The 20,343-nt window shown below is 47.0% G+C and overlaps 1 protein-coding gene across 2 annotated transcripts in view; it reads left to right on the top strand.

The window, feature by feature from the left end:
* Window positions 1-20,343, top strand: part of elmo1 (engulfment and cell motility 1 (ced-12 homolog, C. elegans)) — a gene marked incomplete at its 5' end in the record, with an annotated part of 58,718 nt that overhangs the window by 34,091 nt on the left and 4,284 nt on the right. For both annotated transcript variants that reach the window (XM_080531187.1, XM_080531186.1), the window contains 3 exons: window positions 12,935-13,098; window positions 15,339-15,451; window positions 19,760-19,867. In XM_080531187.1, coding sequence (XP_080387313.1) covers window positions 12,935-13,098; window positions 15,339-15,451; window positions 19,760-19,867 — 385 coding nt within the window. The remainder of the gene's footprint in view (window positions 1-12,934; window positions 13,099-15,338; window positions 15,452-19,759; window positions 19,868-20,343) is intronic.

Here is a 20,343-nt window from a genome sequence, read left to right as displayed (position 1 = left end):
TATGTACCTCTCTACCCTGCTCTATGTACCTCTCTACCCTGCTATATGTACCTCTCTACCCTGCTCTATGTACCTCTCTACCCTGCTCTATGTACCTCTCTACCCTGCTCTATGTACCTCTCTACCCTGCTCTATGTACCTCTCTACCCTGCTATATGTACCTCTCTACCCTGCTATATGTACCTCTCTACCCTGCTCTATGTACCTCTCTACCCTGCTCTATGTACCTCTCTACCCTGCTCTATGTACCTCTCTACCCTGCTATATGTACCTCTCTACCCTGCTATATGTACCTCTCTACCCTGCTGTATGTACCTCTCTACCCTGCTATATGTACCTCTCTACCCTGCTATATGTACCTCTCTACCCTGCTCTATGTACCTCTCTACCCTGCTATATGTACCTCTCTACCCTGCTCTATGTACCTCTCTACCCTGCTCTATGTACCTCTCTACCCTGCTCTATGTACCTCTCTACCCTGCTCTATGTACCTCTCTACCCTGCTATATGTACCTCTCTACCCTGCTCTATGTACCTCTCTACCCTGCTCTATGTACCTCTCTACCCTGCTCTATGTACCTCTCTACCCTGCTCTATGTACCTCTCTACCCTGCTCTATGTACCTCTCTACCCTGCTATATGTACCTCTCTACCCTGCTATATGTACCTCTCTACCCTGCTGTATGTACCTCTCTACCCTGCTGTATGTACCTCTCTACCCTGCTATATGTACCTCTCTACCCTGCTGTATGTACCTCTCTACCCTGCTATATGTACCTCTCTACCCTGCTCTATGTACCTCTCTACCCTGCTATATGTACCTCTCTACCCTGCTATATGTACCTCTCTACCCTGCTATATGTACCTCTCTACCCTGCTATATGTACCTCTCTACCCTGCTGTATGTACCTCTCTACCCTGCTATATGTACCTCTCTACCCTGCTATATGTACCTCTCTACCCTGCTATATGTACCTCTCTACCCTGCTCTATGTACCTCTCTACCCTGCTATATGTACCTCTCTACCCTGCTATATGTACCTCTCTACCCTGCTATATGTACCTCTCTACCCTGCTCTATGTACCTCTCTACCCTGCTCTATGTACCTCTCTACCCTGCTGTATGTACCTCTCTACCCTGCTCTATGTACCTCTCTACCCTGCTATATGTACCTCACTACCCTGCTATATGTACCTCTCTACCCTGCTATATGTACCTCTCTACCCTGCTCTATGTACCTCACTACCCTGCTATATGTACCTCTCTACCCTGCTATATGTACCTCTCTACCCTGCTATATGTACCTCTCTACCCTGCTGTATGTACCTCTCTACCCTGCTGTATGTACCTCTCTACCCTGCTGTATGTACCTCTCTACCCTGCTCTATGTACCTCTCTACCCTGCTGTATGTACCTCTCTACCCTGCTCTATGTACCTCTCTACCCTGCTCTATGTACCTCTCTACCCTGCTCTATGTACCTCACTACCCTGCTGTATGTACCTCTCTACCCTGCTCTATGTACCTCTCTACCCTGCTCTATGTACCTCACTACCCTGCTGTATGTACCTCTCTACCCTGCTCTATGTACCTCTCTACCCTGCTCTATGTACCTCTCTACCCTGCTCTATGTACCTCACTACCCTGCTGTATGTACCTCTCTACCCTGCTCTATGTACCTCACTACCCTGCTGTATGTACCTCTCTACCCTGCTCTATGTACCTCTCTACCCTGCTCTATGTACCTCACTACCCTGCTGTATGTACCTCTCTACCCTGCTCTATGTACCTCTCTACCCTGCTCTATGTACCTCACTACCCTGCTGTATGTACCTCTCTACCCTGCTCTATGTACCTCTCTACCCTGCTCTATGTACCTCTCTACCCTGCTCTATGTACTTCACTACCCTGCTCTATGTACCTCTCTACCCTGCTATATTGCATAAAAGTAGTTCACTACTGAAACCACTAGTAAGATTTGAATTTAGCTACCACCAAGCTCCCACAAAATCGAATTAAACTATTTGAGCTTTATGCCGTGGAACTATTCCCCAACACTGGCCTTTCCGTTTCTCAGAATGAACATCATCTAAGATGGTGCAGGATCAATTGGATCTGAATGAAATGTTCCGAAAATGGTACAAACGTGATGCAACGATGTGGACTGCTAATTGCCTTTTGTTGTTATTATGATTTACCAATTTAAATCATTCATTTGTATGGATGTCATCAGTCTATCGTCACGTGAAAATACCTCTCTGGGCATACAGTCGCATATCATGGATCCGCTGTCTCATAAGAATGTCCGTCTGTTCTCAGAAATGAATTTCAAAGCTGTTGTATGACATTCTCCTCAATAAACAGACAGACCTCCAGTCGCAAGCTATTTCCTGCTGTGTAGAGAGCAGCCAGCGCTAACGGGCTAATCCCAGTGACTGCTGTGTTCACATGCTGTAGCAGCACAGGCACAAATGTCATCGACTGGATGTGTGGGTAGGTAATTAATTAGTTGTGTCTAGCATGAATATGAGGGTCGCCCACTTGCATAGACAGGTTTATGATGCTATCCTTTGTTGTGTTTTCTCTCATGTCAAAATACACACATAATATTGCTTTTGGAAATATATTTATCAAGGTTACTAAACCAAACCGAACCTCAATGTTGGTTTAAAAAAGGCACCATGGTCCTGTTCTTCCCAGCGTCCTCAGCTCTGTTCAGTGTGTCCAGCTGACTCGTCTTTGTCTCCTCCTTTTCCCACTCTTTTATGATGAGGCCACTAGTCCCACCTTCACCTTCATTCCTTGTCCCTCCAATAACCCCCCCCCTCCTCCCCCCACACACATACACACACACACACACTCACCCCCCAGTCGTGAGAACGTGGCTGACGGCTTTGTGTTCGCATCGTAGCAGCATCCCCCATCCTCCATGCATGCACACACACACACACACACACACACACACACACACACACAGGCACGTGCAGTATGCATACTCACAGTCACACACTCACACACACACACAGGCTTTTGTGCATACAATCATTGACACACCTGAACACACAAATGTGAATTATAGATACAGGAACACATCGTGCTTTCTGCCTCGCATGTCAGATGGTGTAAGTTGTGCTAAGCAAAGGGAGAGGGAGAGAGTGGAGGATGGAGAAAGGAGAGAGAGGTGGGAGGAGAGAGAGAGGGGGAAGAGGGGGAGGGAGAGAAACAGGGAGGAGCAGAGAGGAGGAGAGAGAGCAGCAGAGAGGGAGAGAGAGGGAGTTTGGGTAATGGAGGCAGGTTTGATGCTCCCAGGGCACAGTTTCGACCGACGGGCAACCGTTTCCCTTGTTTCCATAGCAACCCCAGTCCAATTACCGCCGCTGCACTGCACTGGCTTGCTCTGGTAAGATGTGTGTGTGTGTGTGTGTGTGAGTGGGTGGGTGGGTGTGTGCGCACGCTTATTTCTGAGCACGGTCATGTACGACTGCCCCGCATCTCTTTATCCAACTGCCTCCTGATGAGAGGCTGCTTCGCCTCCTGACTAGAGAAACGCCAGCTCTGTGCACCCAGGCAGAGTGGTACTGATGTAGCGGCTCTCACTCCAGCCCTCCTCCTTTCCCTCCCCCTCCCCCTTTAGAGAGGGAAGGCTCAATCCCCTACACACACAGACACACACACACATCTCCCCCCCACCCCCCCCTTCCATGTGATCCGCTTTCTGCCGTGCCATTGGCCACTGGCACAGTGACGCGCGCCCAATCAGGGCTTAAACGCTGAGATCAACACAAGCGGAGCAGCCTGGCGGTTCCCCCCCCTCATACTCTGTAGAGGAGAGAGATCAGGCAGGCAGGAGGGATGAGCGCTCATGACCAAGACGCTCCCGGCGCCCGTGGCTAAAGCTCCTGCTCCTGCTCCTCCGTCTCTTGTCTGTTCAGCGCAGCTCGAACCAGGGAAACCATCTGCCTCTCTCTCCCCCAACTCTCCCCCGCCACCTCCCCCCCCCCGCCACCCCTCTTCTCCGTATCTCCCTGTTACGCTCCGTCGCTGCCCTTCGCTCCGTTCGCCGCTCCGTCCTCTCCTCCTCTCCTCTCCTCTCCTCTCCTCCTCTCTTCTCGCGTGGTTGTGGAGCGAGACGCGCGGCGGCCGCCAACCATGGAGGTGAACATGACATGTGAGTATCAGACAGAAACACCAGGGCTGATTTCTTTTTTTTTTTATTATTAATTGTGGACTCTTTTACTGATTCGAATGGAGGGATGGAGGAGAGAGAAGGAGAGGGGGAGCAAGGGAAGAGGAGGAGGAGGAGGAGGAGGGGGAGGGTTGTTTGTGTTGTTGCCTGGCTGCGGAGCAGAGCAGAGTGTTGCTAGCAGGGCCAGACAGATGGGGGGAGTGCAGCCAGTCTTTGTGTGGCTCTGGGAGGCCTAAGCAGGTTAGAGGAGTGGAGCTCAGCCCCCTGATTAATACCCTGCCAATCTGCACACCGCTACAGAACACTCATCTCACTCGTTTGCTGAGTAGGGTGACGGCTCAATGTTGTGAATGGGGGATTTTGTTTTTTTATTGTTTTTTTGGGGGGGGGTTTAAAGCGACCCACACCAATTGTGTACTCTGAACAGAGGAATGCAGGCTACACTACTACTACACTCCTCATACCCACCATACATACGTGCCACAGCTGTTCCTGTAGACTAAGTGTGTTTCATGGTGTCATCTGGACACTCGCGGAATGCAAGTCACAATGTACATTTAGCATTCTGATGGGCACTGGACTGAAGCTATATGAAGGTAAACCAAAGCCATGACTGAACCCACCCAGGAGACTGTGCTTTGTTCAGACATATCGAAGGAATCGTTTGGCTTTGTTCGATTACTCAAATAGGAAAACATCCCCAATATTAGTGCAGCTGACAGACCTCAATGTGCACCTGCTGTGTGTCTAACCATGTCTATTTTGTCAGGATCAACATTGATCCAAGTGTGCTTGGGCTGGAACATGGATTAGACGGTCATGTGTAGTGTTGCAGTGTGCTCCATCGTCAGTGGAGGGGAAGGTATAGTCACAGGGTTGGTGATGGTAGTGTGGATGTGTAAGTATTGGATGTCTGTAGTTGTTGGTGATGGCTCTCCTCCACTCTCCTCCACTCTTCTCCTCTCCCCTCTCTCCTCCACTCTCCTTTACTCTCTCCTCCTCTCTCCTCCACTCTCCTTTACTCTCTCCTCCACTCTCCTCCACTCTCTCCTCTCCTCTGGAGAAAGCAGGCAGGGGGACCAGACATTCTCTCACTCTTGTCCGCTCACGAGCTCTACTCTACTCTACTCCCCTGTCTTGCTCTCGTCCTTTCGCTCGTTCCTTATCTTGCCACCCATTTCCCTTTCCCACCTTTTTTTGTGAAATCAGACAAGCTATTTATATCCCTCTGCCTTGCCTTCTCCACCCTAACAAGGTTTTCCTTATTGTTTTTGTCTCTGGAGGAGCTGGCATTGATGTGGGATCGCACTCCCCCTTCTTGCTGTGTGTGTGTGTGTGTGTGTGTGTGTGTGTGTGTGTGTGTGTGTGTGTGTGTGTGTGTGTGTGTGGGCACACGGGTGTGCGTGCGCTGGAGCATCGCTGAAGCATTGCTGTAGACTGTGGCCCTAGGGGCCTTCTTTCATCCAAGTCAGTGCAGCCTCACTAACGCTGAGAATGCCAAAGCTATGCACACAAATACCTTTCCACTGGGGAAATCAACGGCCATTTACATCAGGCAATCAGAGCCGTAGGAGCAGAGAGATAGACATTTAAATGTCACGCGGTAGTGTTTGGATGTTGTGTCTGGCACACAGGAATAAGTTTGAGGGAAATCCATAGATGTTGTAATTAGAATGAAGATGTCTCGGTCTCTTTTTCTTATGTAGATTAGATTAGATTCAACTTTATTGTCATTGCACAGAGTACAAGTACTGAGACGACGAAATGTAGTTTGGTGTCTAACTAAATAGTGACAGAGTGCAAAAGAAATGATAATGTAGATGATGCAAGGTATTACAGTAAAGGTGTTACAGTGAGTATACCGCCAGGATTGGACAAGGATGGGTTATATCTGAGGAGTGTGTGTGTGTGTGTGTGTGTTTGTGTGTCTTACCGTAATTGGCCCTCAGGTCTGTCAATGTCTGCAAACCATCTCTGCTCTTGTGGTGTTTAGGACCGCAATACTACTGCCCTGAGACCTATACATTCTATAACTGTGTGTGTGTGTGTGTGTGTGTGTGTGTGTGTGTGTGTGTGTGTGTGTGTGTGTGTGTGTGTGTGCGTGTGCATGCTCTGCTAGACAAACTCTCCTCTTTTCTGTATAGTCATGCCTCCGGAGGTCATGATGTTTATCCTTATTTTACTTAGTTTGCGTAACAAGGGGATGACGTATAGGAAACATCCATAGGCATGACTAGGCTTCAAGCAGACATCAGTGAAATGTTGGTAAAGACAGTGTTTTGATATGTGAGTGGGTCTTACCCCCACATAGTTGACATACTGCATTTGCCTTCTTTCACATCTGGGTACATTCCACCTCATCACACGGGATGACTACCTGGTGGAATATGTCTCTATGTATACATACCCATACAGTTAGCTCATCACAACTGAAAGTACATTTATTTTCACATTCAGCTGATTCTTAAAAAAAAAAAAATGCCTTCTGACAGTTTTCCCCCTGCATGGAGGACTGCCTCTCAAAAAAAAAAAGGCAACAACAACCGCAGCAGCAGAGACAGCAGTGGACCCAGCGCTGCTCAGGCGCGTGGAGCTCTCCGGGGAGAGCCAGGCAGATGCCGCGCGTTGAGATCTCACCGCGCATCGCTCTCTCCGCAGCTCAGGAACTCTCTTAACAGGTCCCTGAGGACACATGCAGAGAACGAGCTGCCCTGTAGCGCTTCACAAAGCAACATGCACAGCCTGTCAACAAAGCACTGCTAGGACTCAGAAAAGAACCTGGCTGTTCTGTATCATGCCAGTGGCATTGTGCTGGATTTGGGGGGGGAAATGCTAGTAAGAGCTACTGAGGGAAGTGGAAATGGTTCCTTGACTCTTCTTTATACTCAAAGTGGATGTATTTGCTTTCGAAAAAAGACTCGAACTCTCTGTGACGTCCGCGTGTCGCCACTGCGTCCGTGACGGTTTTGTTTAGTTTTTCTTGAGACACTTCACTGCCACGGTGACTATTTGAAGACGTCCGTTTTGACAACAGCGAGACTTTTGTGTCACGGTGTTGTCACGGCGTTGCCCACGCTTCTTCGCTGCTTATCCCCTCCTGACAGTCCATCACGGCTCACGCAGACCGTCAGAGGCGAGGGAAAAGGTGAGCACTGCCACCCCCAAGATTGCACCAACTCACTGTTTTTTAGGATGGAGATGGAGAAGGTGGAGATGTTGGCTTATGTATATGTTAACTTTAGTTTGATATCAGTCAGAAGGGGATCATTATTAATTGAACATTGAATGTGGGGGTGGATTAGTACAATCAATGTATTCCCTCTCATCTCTGTGGGCTCCATGTTGAACAGCGGGACACTCAGAAGAAGGCAGTGTGATTCAGACTGTCTGACAGATGCGGGGGGGGGGGGGGGGTGCGTTACAGTGATGATCCCATATTTTTCCCTCAGACTTGAGTGCCGGGATGGAGGATTGACAGATCGTAAATGATGTCGTTAGCGTCCGCTTAGGTAAATTGAGCAGCGCCGATGGCCGAATGGCCAGTGACGGGGACTATAATTCCTCACGGCTGACATGGCAGCAGTGATGGTAATGAGGGATTGGGTTTTGGAGAGGAAGTGTCCTTTGTTCGTCTCTCCGAAAGATGTGTAGAACGCCTGAGAGGGATGTATTAGTCACACTTCACATTGAGTCAAACAAAGTTCAGAAACAGCCCCTAGCCCCTACGTGCTAGATACTTGTAGTGGCTAGACATTGTTTCTGGATAAGTATACTGAGTAGAATGAAGTTTCTTTTAGACACTGACCTTGGCTCAGTTTTGTATCCTCTATAATGGTCAAGTTGAGGATATGTGGGAGGGTAAGCTGATCCTAGATTTTTTTCCCAAGGGGTAACGTCAATAGGGCACAACGTCCTGTGTGCTGACGTCAGCTCACTTCGTTCAAGGTGCTTGGTGAGCTTCGCTGGCTGTCCTGGGCTTTCAGCAATGACAAATAAATTATTCATAATGAGGCCTGTGTTGTGTAGGGACCATGTGCTCCTATTAAATGTGATGAATATTCTAAACGTTAATTAGCCTGAGTGGGGCCACATGGACTCAACAGAATTGTTTTCCTGCTCAAGACATGTTTCAAATGAAAATGGCCGCACCAAGGGAGGGATTGTTCATGCCTTTTAGTCTAGGTGTAGAAGCAAACGATGACAGTTTGGCTATGGACAAGAACAGTGTTATCTTTCCTTTTTCCTTGAGAAGATGAAAGCTAGGCCTGTGTTATGACCAATTACTTTGTGAAAGTCCAGCAATGTCACCCCTGTCTGCTTCACGGGTTTTCTGGTCTGACAGAATGACAGACCATTTCTAATCTCAAGCAGAGAATGAATATAAGACTTAATTGTGTGTGTGTGTGTGTGTGTGTGTGTGTGTGTGTGTGTGTGTGTGTGTGTGTGTGTGTGTGTGTGTGTGTGTGTGTGTGTGTGCGCGCGTGCGTGCGTGTGCGACTTTATGATCGATAACCTTGTGAGATTGTAATTAAAATTGGGGGACAGGAGCAATAAATCTCACACATCCTGATTGTGGTCGCTCAGCCCTCCACACCTCGCCAGAGAGGGCTGGACGAGACCTGAGTGAAATGCTGAGATGGCAGAGCCCACACAGTGAGGGATATAAATCTGGGTTCATGTCTACCTCTTTGAAGGGGAACATAAAGACATGACATACATTTTCCCTTCAGGTTAAACACGGACATCAGCGGGACAGGTGTCTTTGTGTGTCCCTCTGAAGGGGAGAGGGAGAGGAGGGGCGAAGGGAGTGGTTGAGGGGCGTGGCGGGAGCGAGGGAGGGAAGGAAGGAAGGAAGGAATAATAATAATAATAACCATAACTTAAATTTATATACCGCCTTTCACAAACCCAAGGTCGCTTTACAAGGGAATGGGACAAACAGAACAGAGCCAGAGAGACAAACACACAAAACAAGAAACAGTAAAACAGCTAGAAGGGTAAGACCGGAAGAACGAACTAATAAGCTGACATGCAGACTACAGGTTGAATGCAATGGTGAGTAGGTGGGTTTTAAGGGCAGCTTTGAATAATGTCCAGGGTTGGAGAGTCCAAGGAAGAGGAAAAGAGAGAGGAGAGAGGGGAGAGAGGAGGAAGTGCATTCACCAAGATTAGTGATGACAGGAGAGCCGTCTCACCCACCCTGGGGACAGGGAGTGTCAAGGGAGTGTCACACCCCGGGGTTTTATACAGAGAGCCAGGATCAACCATACCACACCATTCACAAATGGGCACAAGCATCCAGTACCTAGCCCTTGATATGACTAGCCCATAGTACTATATGACTATATGGGCCATAATGGGGCCTGGGAGGAACCAGACAAATCGGACACAGCAGGAGATTATTGAAGAAGGCTGTGTGTGTTCAGATGAAGAAGACCTCCGGTGTGTGGTCACAGCAATGGAATCAGTGGGAGGTTCAGGTGTTCACAGCTCTAAATAGCTACCCAGTTGGAGTGTATTTCAAGCATGACAAACACAGTTGTCTTTTTTTCTTTTCTTTTTTTTCTCTCTCTCTTTCTGTTTGTTTGTTTGCCAAGGTCAATTCGATGGCATTTTTTAGAAGCATGCTGTGATTTAATGCCACAGAACATATTTGCATCCCCAAAGATAAGTCTGGACCGGACTGTGTCATCTGTTGGAAAAATGTTATTTGTTTGGTCGGTTCAGTGAAGCCACTCGGCTTATCGGATCTAATTCTATCGGATCTAATTCTATCTAAATGGGTTAATTCCTTTTTTGTGGTGCTGGCAGCGTTGACTTCCAAATAGTGGATTTGAGCCTGGGCCACCTCTTCCTCTACCCTGTTTCCTCGCTGCGAGCTGCATTTTAGACGGGATTATTCCACAGCAGCAATATTGTAGCAATTGATTTTGGTTCTGTTGTTGTTGTTGTTTAGGGTTTCATCTTTTCATTTGGCGAAGTCTTCCCATTCATTTTTAATACCTCACCCCCTGGCACATGATCTGCTCAGTCCTCTGGTAAGATTTCCATAAGCTCTTGGGATCAGAACAGTGCTCTGTAATCCTTTTAATTTCCCAACAACAACAACAACAACGGCACATTGTAGAACAATATCTTTGACATCTTATCTATTTGAGGTTAGAGAAGGTTGTTCACGCTATCAAGTTCTGTTAGGTCTCGCCGTTTTGAAGAAATGTAATTGCGAAAAAGAACAGAGGGATCTCAGAAAGGTATTCAATCTCCTGGACACACATACACACACACACACACACACACACACACACACAGAGCCTCCCCTCACTCTGTGCATCATTCTTCATTACAGTAGTGTTGACACGTGGTGGGCGAACTTGTTTGCAGGATATTGATGATCCTTACTACCAGAAGGAGGTGGGAGATTACAGTGGATGCACAAAGATTTGAGCTCAGCCTGCAAGCAAGAGAGAGAGAGGAGGAGAAACTCTGGAATAAAACAGACTAGAATAGAGAATCTGATAGAGAATAGAAGAGAACACCAGACGACTTCAACAGACAGGTGTGTTTCGCATCACTTTAATGCAGTATGGGGGTCTGATTGGTAGCTCATTATGTGCCCATGATGGTAGTAACTATGCCTACTACTCCGGGAGAAATTAAAGGGGCATTTTGTCGTGTGATGTTCGTATGTGTGTGTTCAAAGAGCAGCCCTGTCTGTAAGGGTTTAAGCTCTAAATATTTAAACACGAATCATGCTGTAGGTTCACGCATAGACAGGGCCTTGTGAATGTGACTGGAACAGACACACACACATACAAACACACACACACACACACGCATATACACACACACACACACACACACGCACTCGTTGCTCCATACTGACAGGTCCTTTGATACTGTAAGAGTCTGAGTTTACCCTGCAGGCAGTCACATTCTCCCCGCCAAACACTTGCCTACTGTAGATGAGGAAAATGATCGGTGGAGGGAAATGATCCTCCTCCGCTGGTCTTATCTCTAATTAATATGCATTTAATTTGGAGGAGTTCAAGATAATAAAAAAATAGTCAGATAATAGGCCGTCTGTGCCCAATTTCTGATTATCTCTGCCCAGTTAATTGCACTACAATTCTGCACACAAACTTGACATTTGCATGTTGGTGCCATCCAGTGCATTATTTAGGTGGTTGTTGGATACATCAAGTAGAGCAGACAGAGGCTGGTTATGGGACTTGAGGCTATAGACAGAAATACTATGAGGCTATAGACAGAAATACTATGAGGCTATAGACAGAAATACTGTGAGGCTATAGACAGAAATACTATGAGGCTATAGACAGAAATACTGTGAGGCTATAGACAGAAATACTGTGAGGCTATAGACAGAAATACTATGAGGCTATAGACAGAAATACTATGAGGCTATAGACAGAAATACTGTGAGGCTATAGACAGAAATACTGTGAGGCTATAGACAGAAATACTGTGAGGCTATAGACAGAAATACTGTGAGGCTATAGACAGGGCCCAGCCACAGAAATACTTGAATTTCGGATTATGAATATCTAGCCCCTACTCTTGCAATGAAGCCTTTGGGCCATACTGGATTCTGCCTCAGATGCAAATGTAGCTGCTAAAATATGGCTATGATCATACCATTAATTGAAGGTTTAATCATCAATGTAAAACATATATGATCAAATAAAAATGTCTGAGTTGTTAGATATGTGTCCATACATACTAGTATGCTACAATTGAACTTTTTGTGATTCCAATATGGCCGCTATAATGATCTTAAATACTTCCACCGGAGTTTGTGTTGCCTTTGTGTGTTCAAAACTGGGTTATCTGCCAGGTCATAAATGGAGTCAGTCAATAATTAAGTACGAGAACACGTTTCATAAACAAGGATGTAGTAAGTCAAGCTTGGCAGTTTGTCAAGAAGGTCGATATGCAGAGTTTTAGTCCTACCTTTTGGTGTGGACAGCTCAACTGAGCTGTTCTGACCTGCATGCAGATGACTACTGCAGGAGCTGAGGGCCACGGCGTCCTTCTGGCTTGGTGTGAGAGATCTTTGCCTGATTTACTGTGGAGTCATGCGCATTTGTAGGTGATTTTTAAACCTTCATTCAATGGTATTATGGCATCATTATAGCAACATTAACATATGCCATTCATTATCATACATAGGTTAGAAGATATAATCCAGTAAGTCAAGACCATTATGCATGTAGGCTATATTCTTTTTACCTACTGGTATTTCAAATGTAGAGATTGTTTAGCTATATTTAGAGGCATGCTGCTTATCTGGGCCTCCGGGTCACCTGGACCCCTTTTCCATCTCCACTTGTTTGGCCTTCTCGCCAGCCTTCAGCTAAACAGAGCTACATGTTAGGTGTGCGTCGAGTGAACGGTCTCCACTGACGCGTACTGGTTATTACAGGATAGACTAGGCAGTGGCAAATTAGCCACTGTGCTCTGCCCTTATTCCCCCTGAGGGAAGATTCACTCACTGGACTGTATTACAAGCTGAGCTTTGCTAAAATAAAAAAAGAATGACATGATTTATCCATTGGGAATGAGCACACCAGCGCTACATTATATGCTCTTCTGACCTCATAATGGAGCAACGGATTTATTCACCATTAGTTTCCCTCAGACTCCTCCTCTGTTAGTTCCCAGTGTGACGCACACACATACATACACAGTCATGTAAATCCTCTCTCTCTCTCTATCTCTCTCTGTTTGTAGGTAATGCAGGTGGTGAGAGAGCAGATCATGCGAGCACTGACACTCAAGCCTAATTCCCTGGACCAGTTCAAAAGTCGTCTGCAGAGCCTGAGTTACACAGAGATCCTAAAGATTCGCCAGTCTGAGAGGATGAACCAAGAAGACTTCCAGTCCCGCCCCATCCTGTAAGTCCCTGTAAACGGATGACAAATCTGTTTCCAATACATGCAAAATGATGCTGTCTTGTTGTCATTAGGTGATGTATAGCATATATATATACTGTATATATAGCATAAGATGTTGTATGTCAAATGTAATGACTTGTAAATGGCATGTTTATATCAACATAACGATGATGTTGTAATGTAATAATGTTCTGGGGAAATGAAGTGTTCCAGGAAGGACTGTCTTTTCCACACTTAGGATCAATGCATAATTTCTCTTTATTGTGCTAGGCTTTCAGTCACAAGACATGGCAAATGCATGAAGGGAAAAAAAAGTGTCAGTGAAAAGCCTTGCTCAGACATTGACTAATGGGAACAGGCATGTGGCATATGAGGCCAGGGGAGAGGGGTCAGCCCAGTTGTAGATTCATTAGGCAGATTATGTCCCATCCTTTATGGAACAAGGAGACAAACATTGAAAATGAAAAGACCGGGGAGATGGCAGCTTAATAATCAACGCACATTCCCCTGATGTCCCTTCTAGTCAGTCCAACAAACGACATAACAAGACAATGAAAGACTAGGACTGAGAAAGAAAGGACACACAATTGCTCATATGAATTTAATCAAGCTCCCCCTCCCTTTTCTTTCCCTTTCGCCGTGTCTTCGACTCGTGTCCGTTATTGGCATACGCACAGTGCACCTGCGTTCGGCTCATGATTGAAAATCTGCATTCAAATCAAATTTCCTGTTGGTGGTATTGAGTGCAAATACTTCATTACCCGCTGCTAGCTCATTAGGCTGGAGAGAGTCTGGGTGGGGGTTCCATTAGAACATTCATTGACTGCTTTATGGCTGAAGGTCTTGTAATGGAGAACATTGTTTGTTCCGCTGTATTTTAACAGCAGTATTGAAAATCATTTCACTGGGTCCACTGAGTACCATCACAACCGGACAGTTGCATTATTGATTAGATACCGGAACGCTAAACTCTTTACTGTTTGGAAACTAAGTGTTTGTAATGGCGCGGTGCAGGGTTGTACAAGCATGCATCGCATTCGAATGAAGATATCTTATATAATCACGATCAACAATTCATAGTACTTAAGCACTTAGTGCTGAGGAAACATTTATGAGAAGGTGTTAATGTGCAGTTTTGCTTAATGCAATCTACAGCATACGGAGGTGCGAGAGTCATTTAGAATTGGTTCTCAAATCGAATCCGTAGGCAATATGTCACAAAGGAACTACTTTAATGTCCATTTGCACGGAAATTGTCAATGTATTTTTAAAACATTTTCCACTCCTGCTCCAGAGCACCCTTCTGCACCACTCAACAGCAGCCTTTGATACGAGCCTCCACAGACTCCTCCATATTTTAGCCGTTAACTCGATTGGCAGAGATGGTCAGCAGTCAGGAGAGAATGTGCTCTGATAAAAGACTGTTTGAAAAAAAATGCCGGTGGCAGAACGCCTGGAACACAAACACTGGAGTCAATCCCCATACCAGTACAGATGCCGCCCTGGCGTTACTGAATGCATTTTTTTTTTTTGCCGATTTCTTTTTCCCTCTCCCCTCCCCCCGTGAGTGATCAGCTACAACACGTCGGGTGCAATGTCCAACCACATATCAATGTAATGAGTCAGTCCACTCAATGTTACTAAAGCACTCTGGCAGGGAGAGAGCGAGAAAAGAGACAGAGAGAAATAGAGGCGTAGAGGCAGCACCGAGAGCCCTGACGGATGATGGGGTGATGTGATTGGACAATCAGCTCTTAACGCGGGCCCATGATTGGCTGAGGATCCGTGGGCCTCTGGCCCTGCGTGCTCCCCAGTCAGAGGAGTTACTATGCATAATTCATTGTGACTGGGGGTCTGTGTGCGTAGCATTCGTATGCAGCAGCCCCCACACATGAAAACGCACACACGTGGATACATCATAGAGATCACAGCAGGGTGGTTGTGCTGTACACTCCTCAGTAATGAGTCTGGGTTTATTGTTGAACAGGGGGAGTGTGTGTGTGTGTGTGTGTGTGTGTGTGTGTGTGCGTGTGTGTCTGACAGCACCTCATGTCCTAGTAACCATTAATGCATTTCACCTAGAGAGTGCCATTCGTGCAGTATGGGTTCCCAGGTTTAACAGTGCAGTATGATGATGCTTGTTCATCAATAAAACCCACGCTGACATCAACCAAACCTTGTTGTGTATATGCTGTGTTTATGTGTGATTGACGGGCTGTTCTGTGTCTGTTCTTGTCCAGGGAGCTTAGGGAGAAGATCCAGCCGGAGATCATGGAGCTGATCAAACAGCAGAGGCTCAACCGGCTGTGTGACGGCACCTGCTTCAGGAAGATCAGCAGCCGCAGGAGGCAAGGTGGGAGACACACACACACACACACACACACACACACACACACACACATTCTCAGCCCAGCACAGCATTAATCACACAGCTCTCCCTTATACTCCACCTCTCCCCCCACCCATGCCCCCCCCCTCCCTCCCACACTGTCACTTTCCTCTGTACAGTTCTCTCTCTCTCTCTCTCTCTCTCTCCTCCCCCACTCACCCCAGTCCCCGCTGTCCTCAGCAGTAGTCACACTCTTTAAGTGTAGAGACTCCTTTGTCACGCACATGCACACACACGCACACACACACACACATGCACACACACACACACATGCACACACACACACACACACACACACACACACACACACACACACACACACACACACACACACACACACTGTTATCAGAAGCAGAAGCGGTTTCCCTCTCTAAGTGGGCAGTCTCCTTTGGCTTTGTTGGAGCCACTCTGGTAACCCTGGCAGCTGTTGGACAGCATCGTGCTGCTGTGTGGCTGTGACTCTAATTGCTTGGATGGCTTCCACAGTCTCTTATTTGCCATTGTGATCGGGTCATTAATGGTCTGGCTCTGTTTAGCCAGAAGAATCACAAGCAGGCACGCACACACACACACACACACACACACACACACACACACACACACACACACACATACCAGACCCACACACACACATACCAGACCCATTAAAGCGACACTCCTGGCTCTGTTGAACAAACACACACACACACACACACACACGCACACACACACGCACACACACACACACACACACACACACACACACACACACACACACACACACACACACACACACACACTCCCGAAAGGAGTAGCTCTAAATGGTTTGTGAGAGTAAATAATTGACACACTGCAGTTGCAAGTTGCGTGATGCTCAGTTGTGTCTTTTTCGCACTGAATGTTTTCCTTTCGGCAGGCAACCCACTCTACCACTGATCCACACTGTTCTCAGACCACTCTACCACTGATCCACACTGTTCTCAGACCACTCTACCACTGATCCACACTGTTCTGAGGTGCGTGAATCAATCTCAATAATGGAGGAAGGGCTTTAATTCAATTCCCTGGCCTCTAAAGCACTCGACAGTCATCTCCGAGTCACGCTGCTCGACGGGAGGTTAGCACTAGCCTCGTCCTCCGCCGTGTCCAGATCAACCTCAGATCAGGCAGGTCCAGACGTTTCAGAGAAATGACGGTAGTTTTTTTTTTTTTATCTGTCAAGGGGGCTCCTCTTTAGCGGAGGGCATTAAGTTGTCCTCCAGACAAGATTGGCTTTGCATGCTCACACCTCAGGGGTGAAAGGCTGTTAAAGAAGAGTTCGAGCCCTTTTTCAACGGAACATCCCGCAGCAACATTTTTCCACGCGACTTTTAGTAGTCCCCTCAGCGGTCCGTTCTTTTCCCTGTCCTTGATGTAACAGTAAATGTGGAAGTCTCCCGCCCCTCCGTGGGTAAATGACAGGGGGGAGTGGGGGAGAGTGATAAAGCTTTTCCACTCCAGATTGGAGTGTTCAGGGAGCGTTCAGTCCTAATATCCTTTTTCACACTGGCTGTCGTCGGCCGAGTTAGAGCAAGGAAGAGGCCTTATCGCTCAGCTTGTATAATGTGACGCTTTTCACAGTCGGAGGGGATTAAATCTCCCCGAGACCAGACACTGTCTCTGTCTCTGTCTCCCCCCCCCCCCCCCTCTCTCTCACACACATACACACACACACACCTTCACACTCCCACACACAGATGGACGAGCCTCTACTGGGACTATCTCTCAGTGTGTTCTTTTATAGCAGTTCTTCTTCTTCAAGTATTTCTGTACACTTTGTTCTGGGGTTTATTTTTAATATTATAATCTGGGCTGTTTACTGGTCTTTGGATTTTCTCTTTCTTCGTGTGGCCGTTATACAGTGGCATGTTGTGAGTTTATATTATTCAGTCCACACGTTAGTCCACATGTTACTATAACATGTATCACTGATTGTACCAGAACGAAGGGTTTAGAACCCACACTGATAGACAAGGATTAGACTGAGTTTAATAATAATAATAATAGTAATAGAAATAAGAATAACTTTTATTTGTATAGCACTTTTCCTGCAAGCATTGCAGCTCAAAGTGCTCCAATCATCATATAATCATAATTGAATTATTTAGTCATTTAAAGGCAATATTAAAAAGATGGGTTTTTTAGTCTTGACTTGAACATATTTGCTGAGGTTGCATCCCTAATGTAAACTGGCAGTGCATTCCACAATTTGGGTGCATAAAATGAGAATGCAGCCTCACCAAATCTCTTCTTTTGTACATGTGGTACACAGAGAAAACCAGCAGAAGACCTGAAAGCTCTACATCTCATCTACATTTACATTTGTTCATTTTTTGGCATTTAGCAGACGTCTTTATCCAAAGCCACTTACAACAAATACACTTTGTCTAAGTAAGTGAGTCAACTATCCGTCAGTCATCATAAGAAAAGGAAGTCTATGCTACGACCAGGGGCCATTGGCAGTCCCAATGCTAGAAGAACAGTATCTAGGTTTATCTTACCCTGTTAGAGGACACAAGAAACATTCAACTTCCTCTATTTCTCTCTCTCTCTCTCTCTCTCTCTCTCTCTCTCTCTCTCTCTCTCTCTCGCTCTATCACTCACCTTTTGTCTCTGCCTCCCTCCCCCTTCTCTCACCCCCCTCACCACAGCTTAGAGCTGAGGTTTGTATGCCTGGGTTCCCTGTGTGAGTGCTTACATAGATGCCTGTGAAGAGCACTTGCCCTGTTATCCTGAGGCACATTCAAAAAGGATGAGAGACTGCACTCACTATGCCCCCTTCATCTCATTTAGTTTACTTCCCCATCCTGTTATATCTCGGTCACTATTACATATAACGTCGACCTTGACCCAGGGATTCGGCCCTATGCATGTAGCAAATCAGAACACACAGCTGTATTGACATAATGACAGGGTCAGCTCAGGTTACACACACACACACAAACACAAACACAGATGGAAAAGTGCACAAGGTGTCTATCATCTTTTGTTATGTAGTGAGGTGCACAGGAAGCTGGCACAGCACTTAAAATACATCCTCTCATCCCAGAGAACTAATAGGCTCCTGGCTGTTTGCCACATCGCAGCACAAAGACAACCCAAGTATTATAGTCTGTCTTACCCCCCCCCCCACCTCTCCCCATACCCTCCCTCTACCACCACTCTCAAAGTGCTTAACGGTCTCCTCTCAAAATCTAATTTCCACATCAAATCAGATCTATCATATGATGCTCTGAGCAAGAGGAGAGGGCAACAACTAATCTAACTCAGTTCTGGCCTAATCGGCGTGGTTTGGTTTCTTAAACTGCCTGTGAGCGTGATGTGGCCTACTTTAGAATTTCCTCCATGTAGTTTTGGTTATATTTGTGATTTGGGAGTTATTTGCCCGTTGATTTGGGAGTCCATCCATTACTAAGGACTTGTCTCCTCAAAGCCCAGATGCAGCTCCTGCTGAATGCTTAGTGTGTATCCTGCAGCCAAGGGAACACAGAGGATAAGATGAGCTGATCTGAGGGACTGATAGATCTTCAGTCCGCCTTCTTCTGTTTCCCTGAGACCGCAAGCAGCCTCCTCAGTGCCACTCCTCAGCACCACTCCGCACGCCACTCCGCACGCCACTCCGCACGCCACTCCGCACGCCACTCCGTGCTCACAGCAGACCCACGCCACAGCCAGCAACGCCAACTTTCAGCAATTAGGATTTGGACCCTGCTGTCCGTGTGCTCGCCAGACAGCTTTCCCAAGCCTACCATATCTATTTGCTCAGCCGGGGGCCGTGCCAGTTTTTTACGGAGGTTCGCGCCCCCCCCCCCCTCCCTTGGCATGGCTGTCAGAGGGCCAGACCTGGCTCTGAAGGTGGCTGGCCTGTCATGCCAGTGTGTCTTGGCAGCAGCAGCGGGCGATAGCACCTCAATGACTAGAGCTTGACACCTCACACACCTCACACACCTCACACACCTCACACACCTCACACACCTCACACACACCTCACACACACCTCACACACCTCACACACCTCACACACCTCACACACCTCACACACACCTCACACACCTCACAGACACATAAACAACAGCAACAACAATACCTGAAACAGGTTACGCTGGCACCATTTTAGTTTTTTTCTGTACATCTTTATCATGTAATCATGTTTTGTGTGTGTGTGTGTGTATTTTCCCTTACGAAATGACGTTAATGCGTTGTCTTTCTGTCCGTCCGTCCGTCCCCCCTCTCCCCCCCCTCCTCTCTGTGTAGACAAGTTCTGGTACTGTCGCCTGTCTCCCAATCATAAAGTCCTGCACTACGGGGATCTGGAGGAGAGCCCTCAGGCGGAGGTGACCCACGACTCTCTACAGGACAAATGTGAGTAGGAACCCCAGCAGTAGGAACCCCAGCAGTAGAAACCCAGCAGTAGAGACCCCAGCAGTAGAGACCCCAGCAGTAGAACCCCAGCAGTAGAGACCCCAGCAGTAGAGACCCCAGCAGTAGGAACCCCAGCAGTAGAAACCCCAGCAGTAGGAACCCCAGCAGTAGGAACCCCAGCAGTAGAAACCCCAGCAGTAGGAACCCCAGCAGTAGAAACCCCAGCAGTTCCTAATCCTGTTCTGCATCATAGAGAGCTGTTCCAGAAAGCTATTCCCTCTGATCTGCTGTTGTTCAATCCCCTTCATAGATCAGTGTTGTGTTCAGTAGGCATAAAGTAGCGAAATGCTTTGCAATGGAAAGCAGAAATCTGTGTTCTGTGTTTGGACAAATCCAGGTTGTGCATTATTTTATTTTTTTAAATCTCATTAGAACGGCAACGAAGTAGGAAAAACAATAATCTGAATAACTATTCT

This window comes from Nansenia antarctica, assembly GCF_963989245.1.
Source record: "Nansenia antarctica genome assembly, chromosome: 5".
NCBI lineage: Eukaryota > Metazoa > Chordata > Actinopteri > Argentiniformes > Microstomatidae > Nansenia > Nansenia antarctica.
Note: the sequence above shows the minus strand (reverse complement) of the source record. Positions and strands in the feature narration are given on the sequence as shown.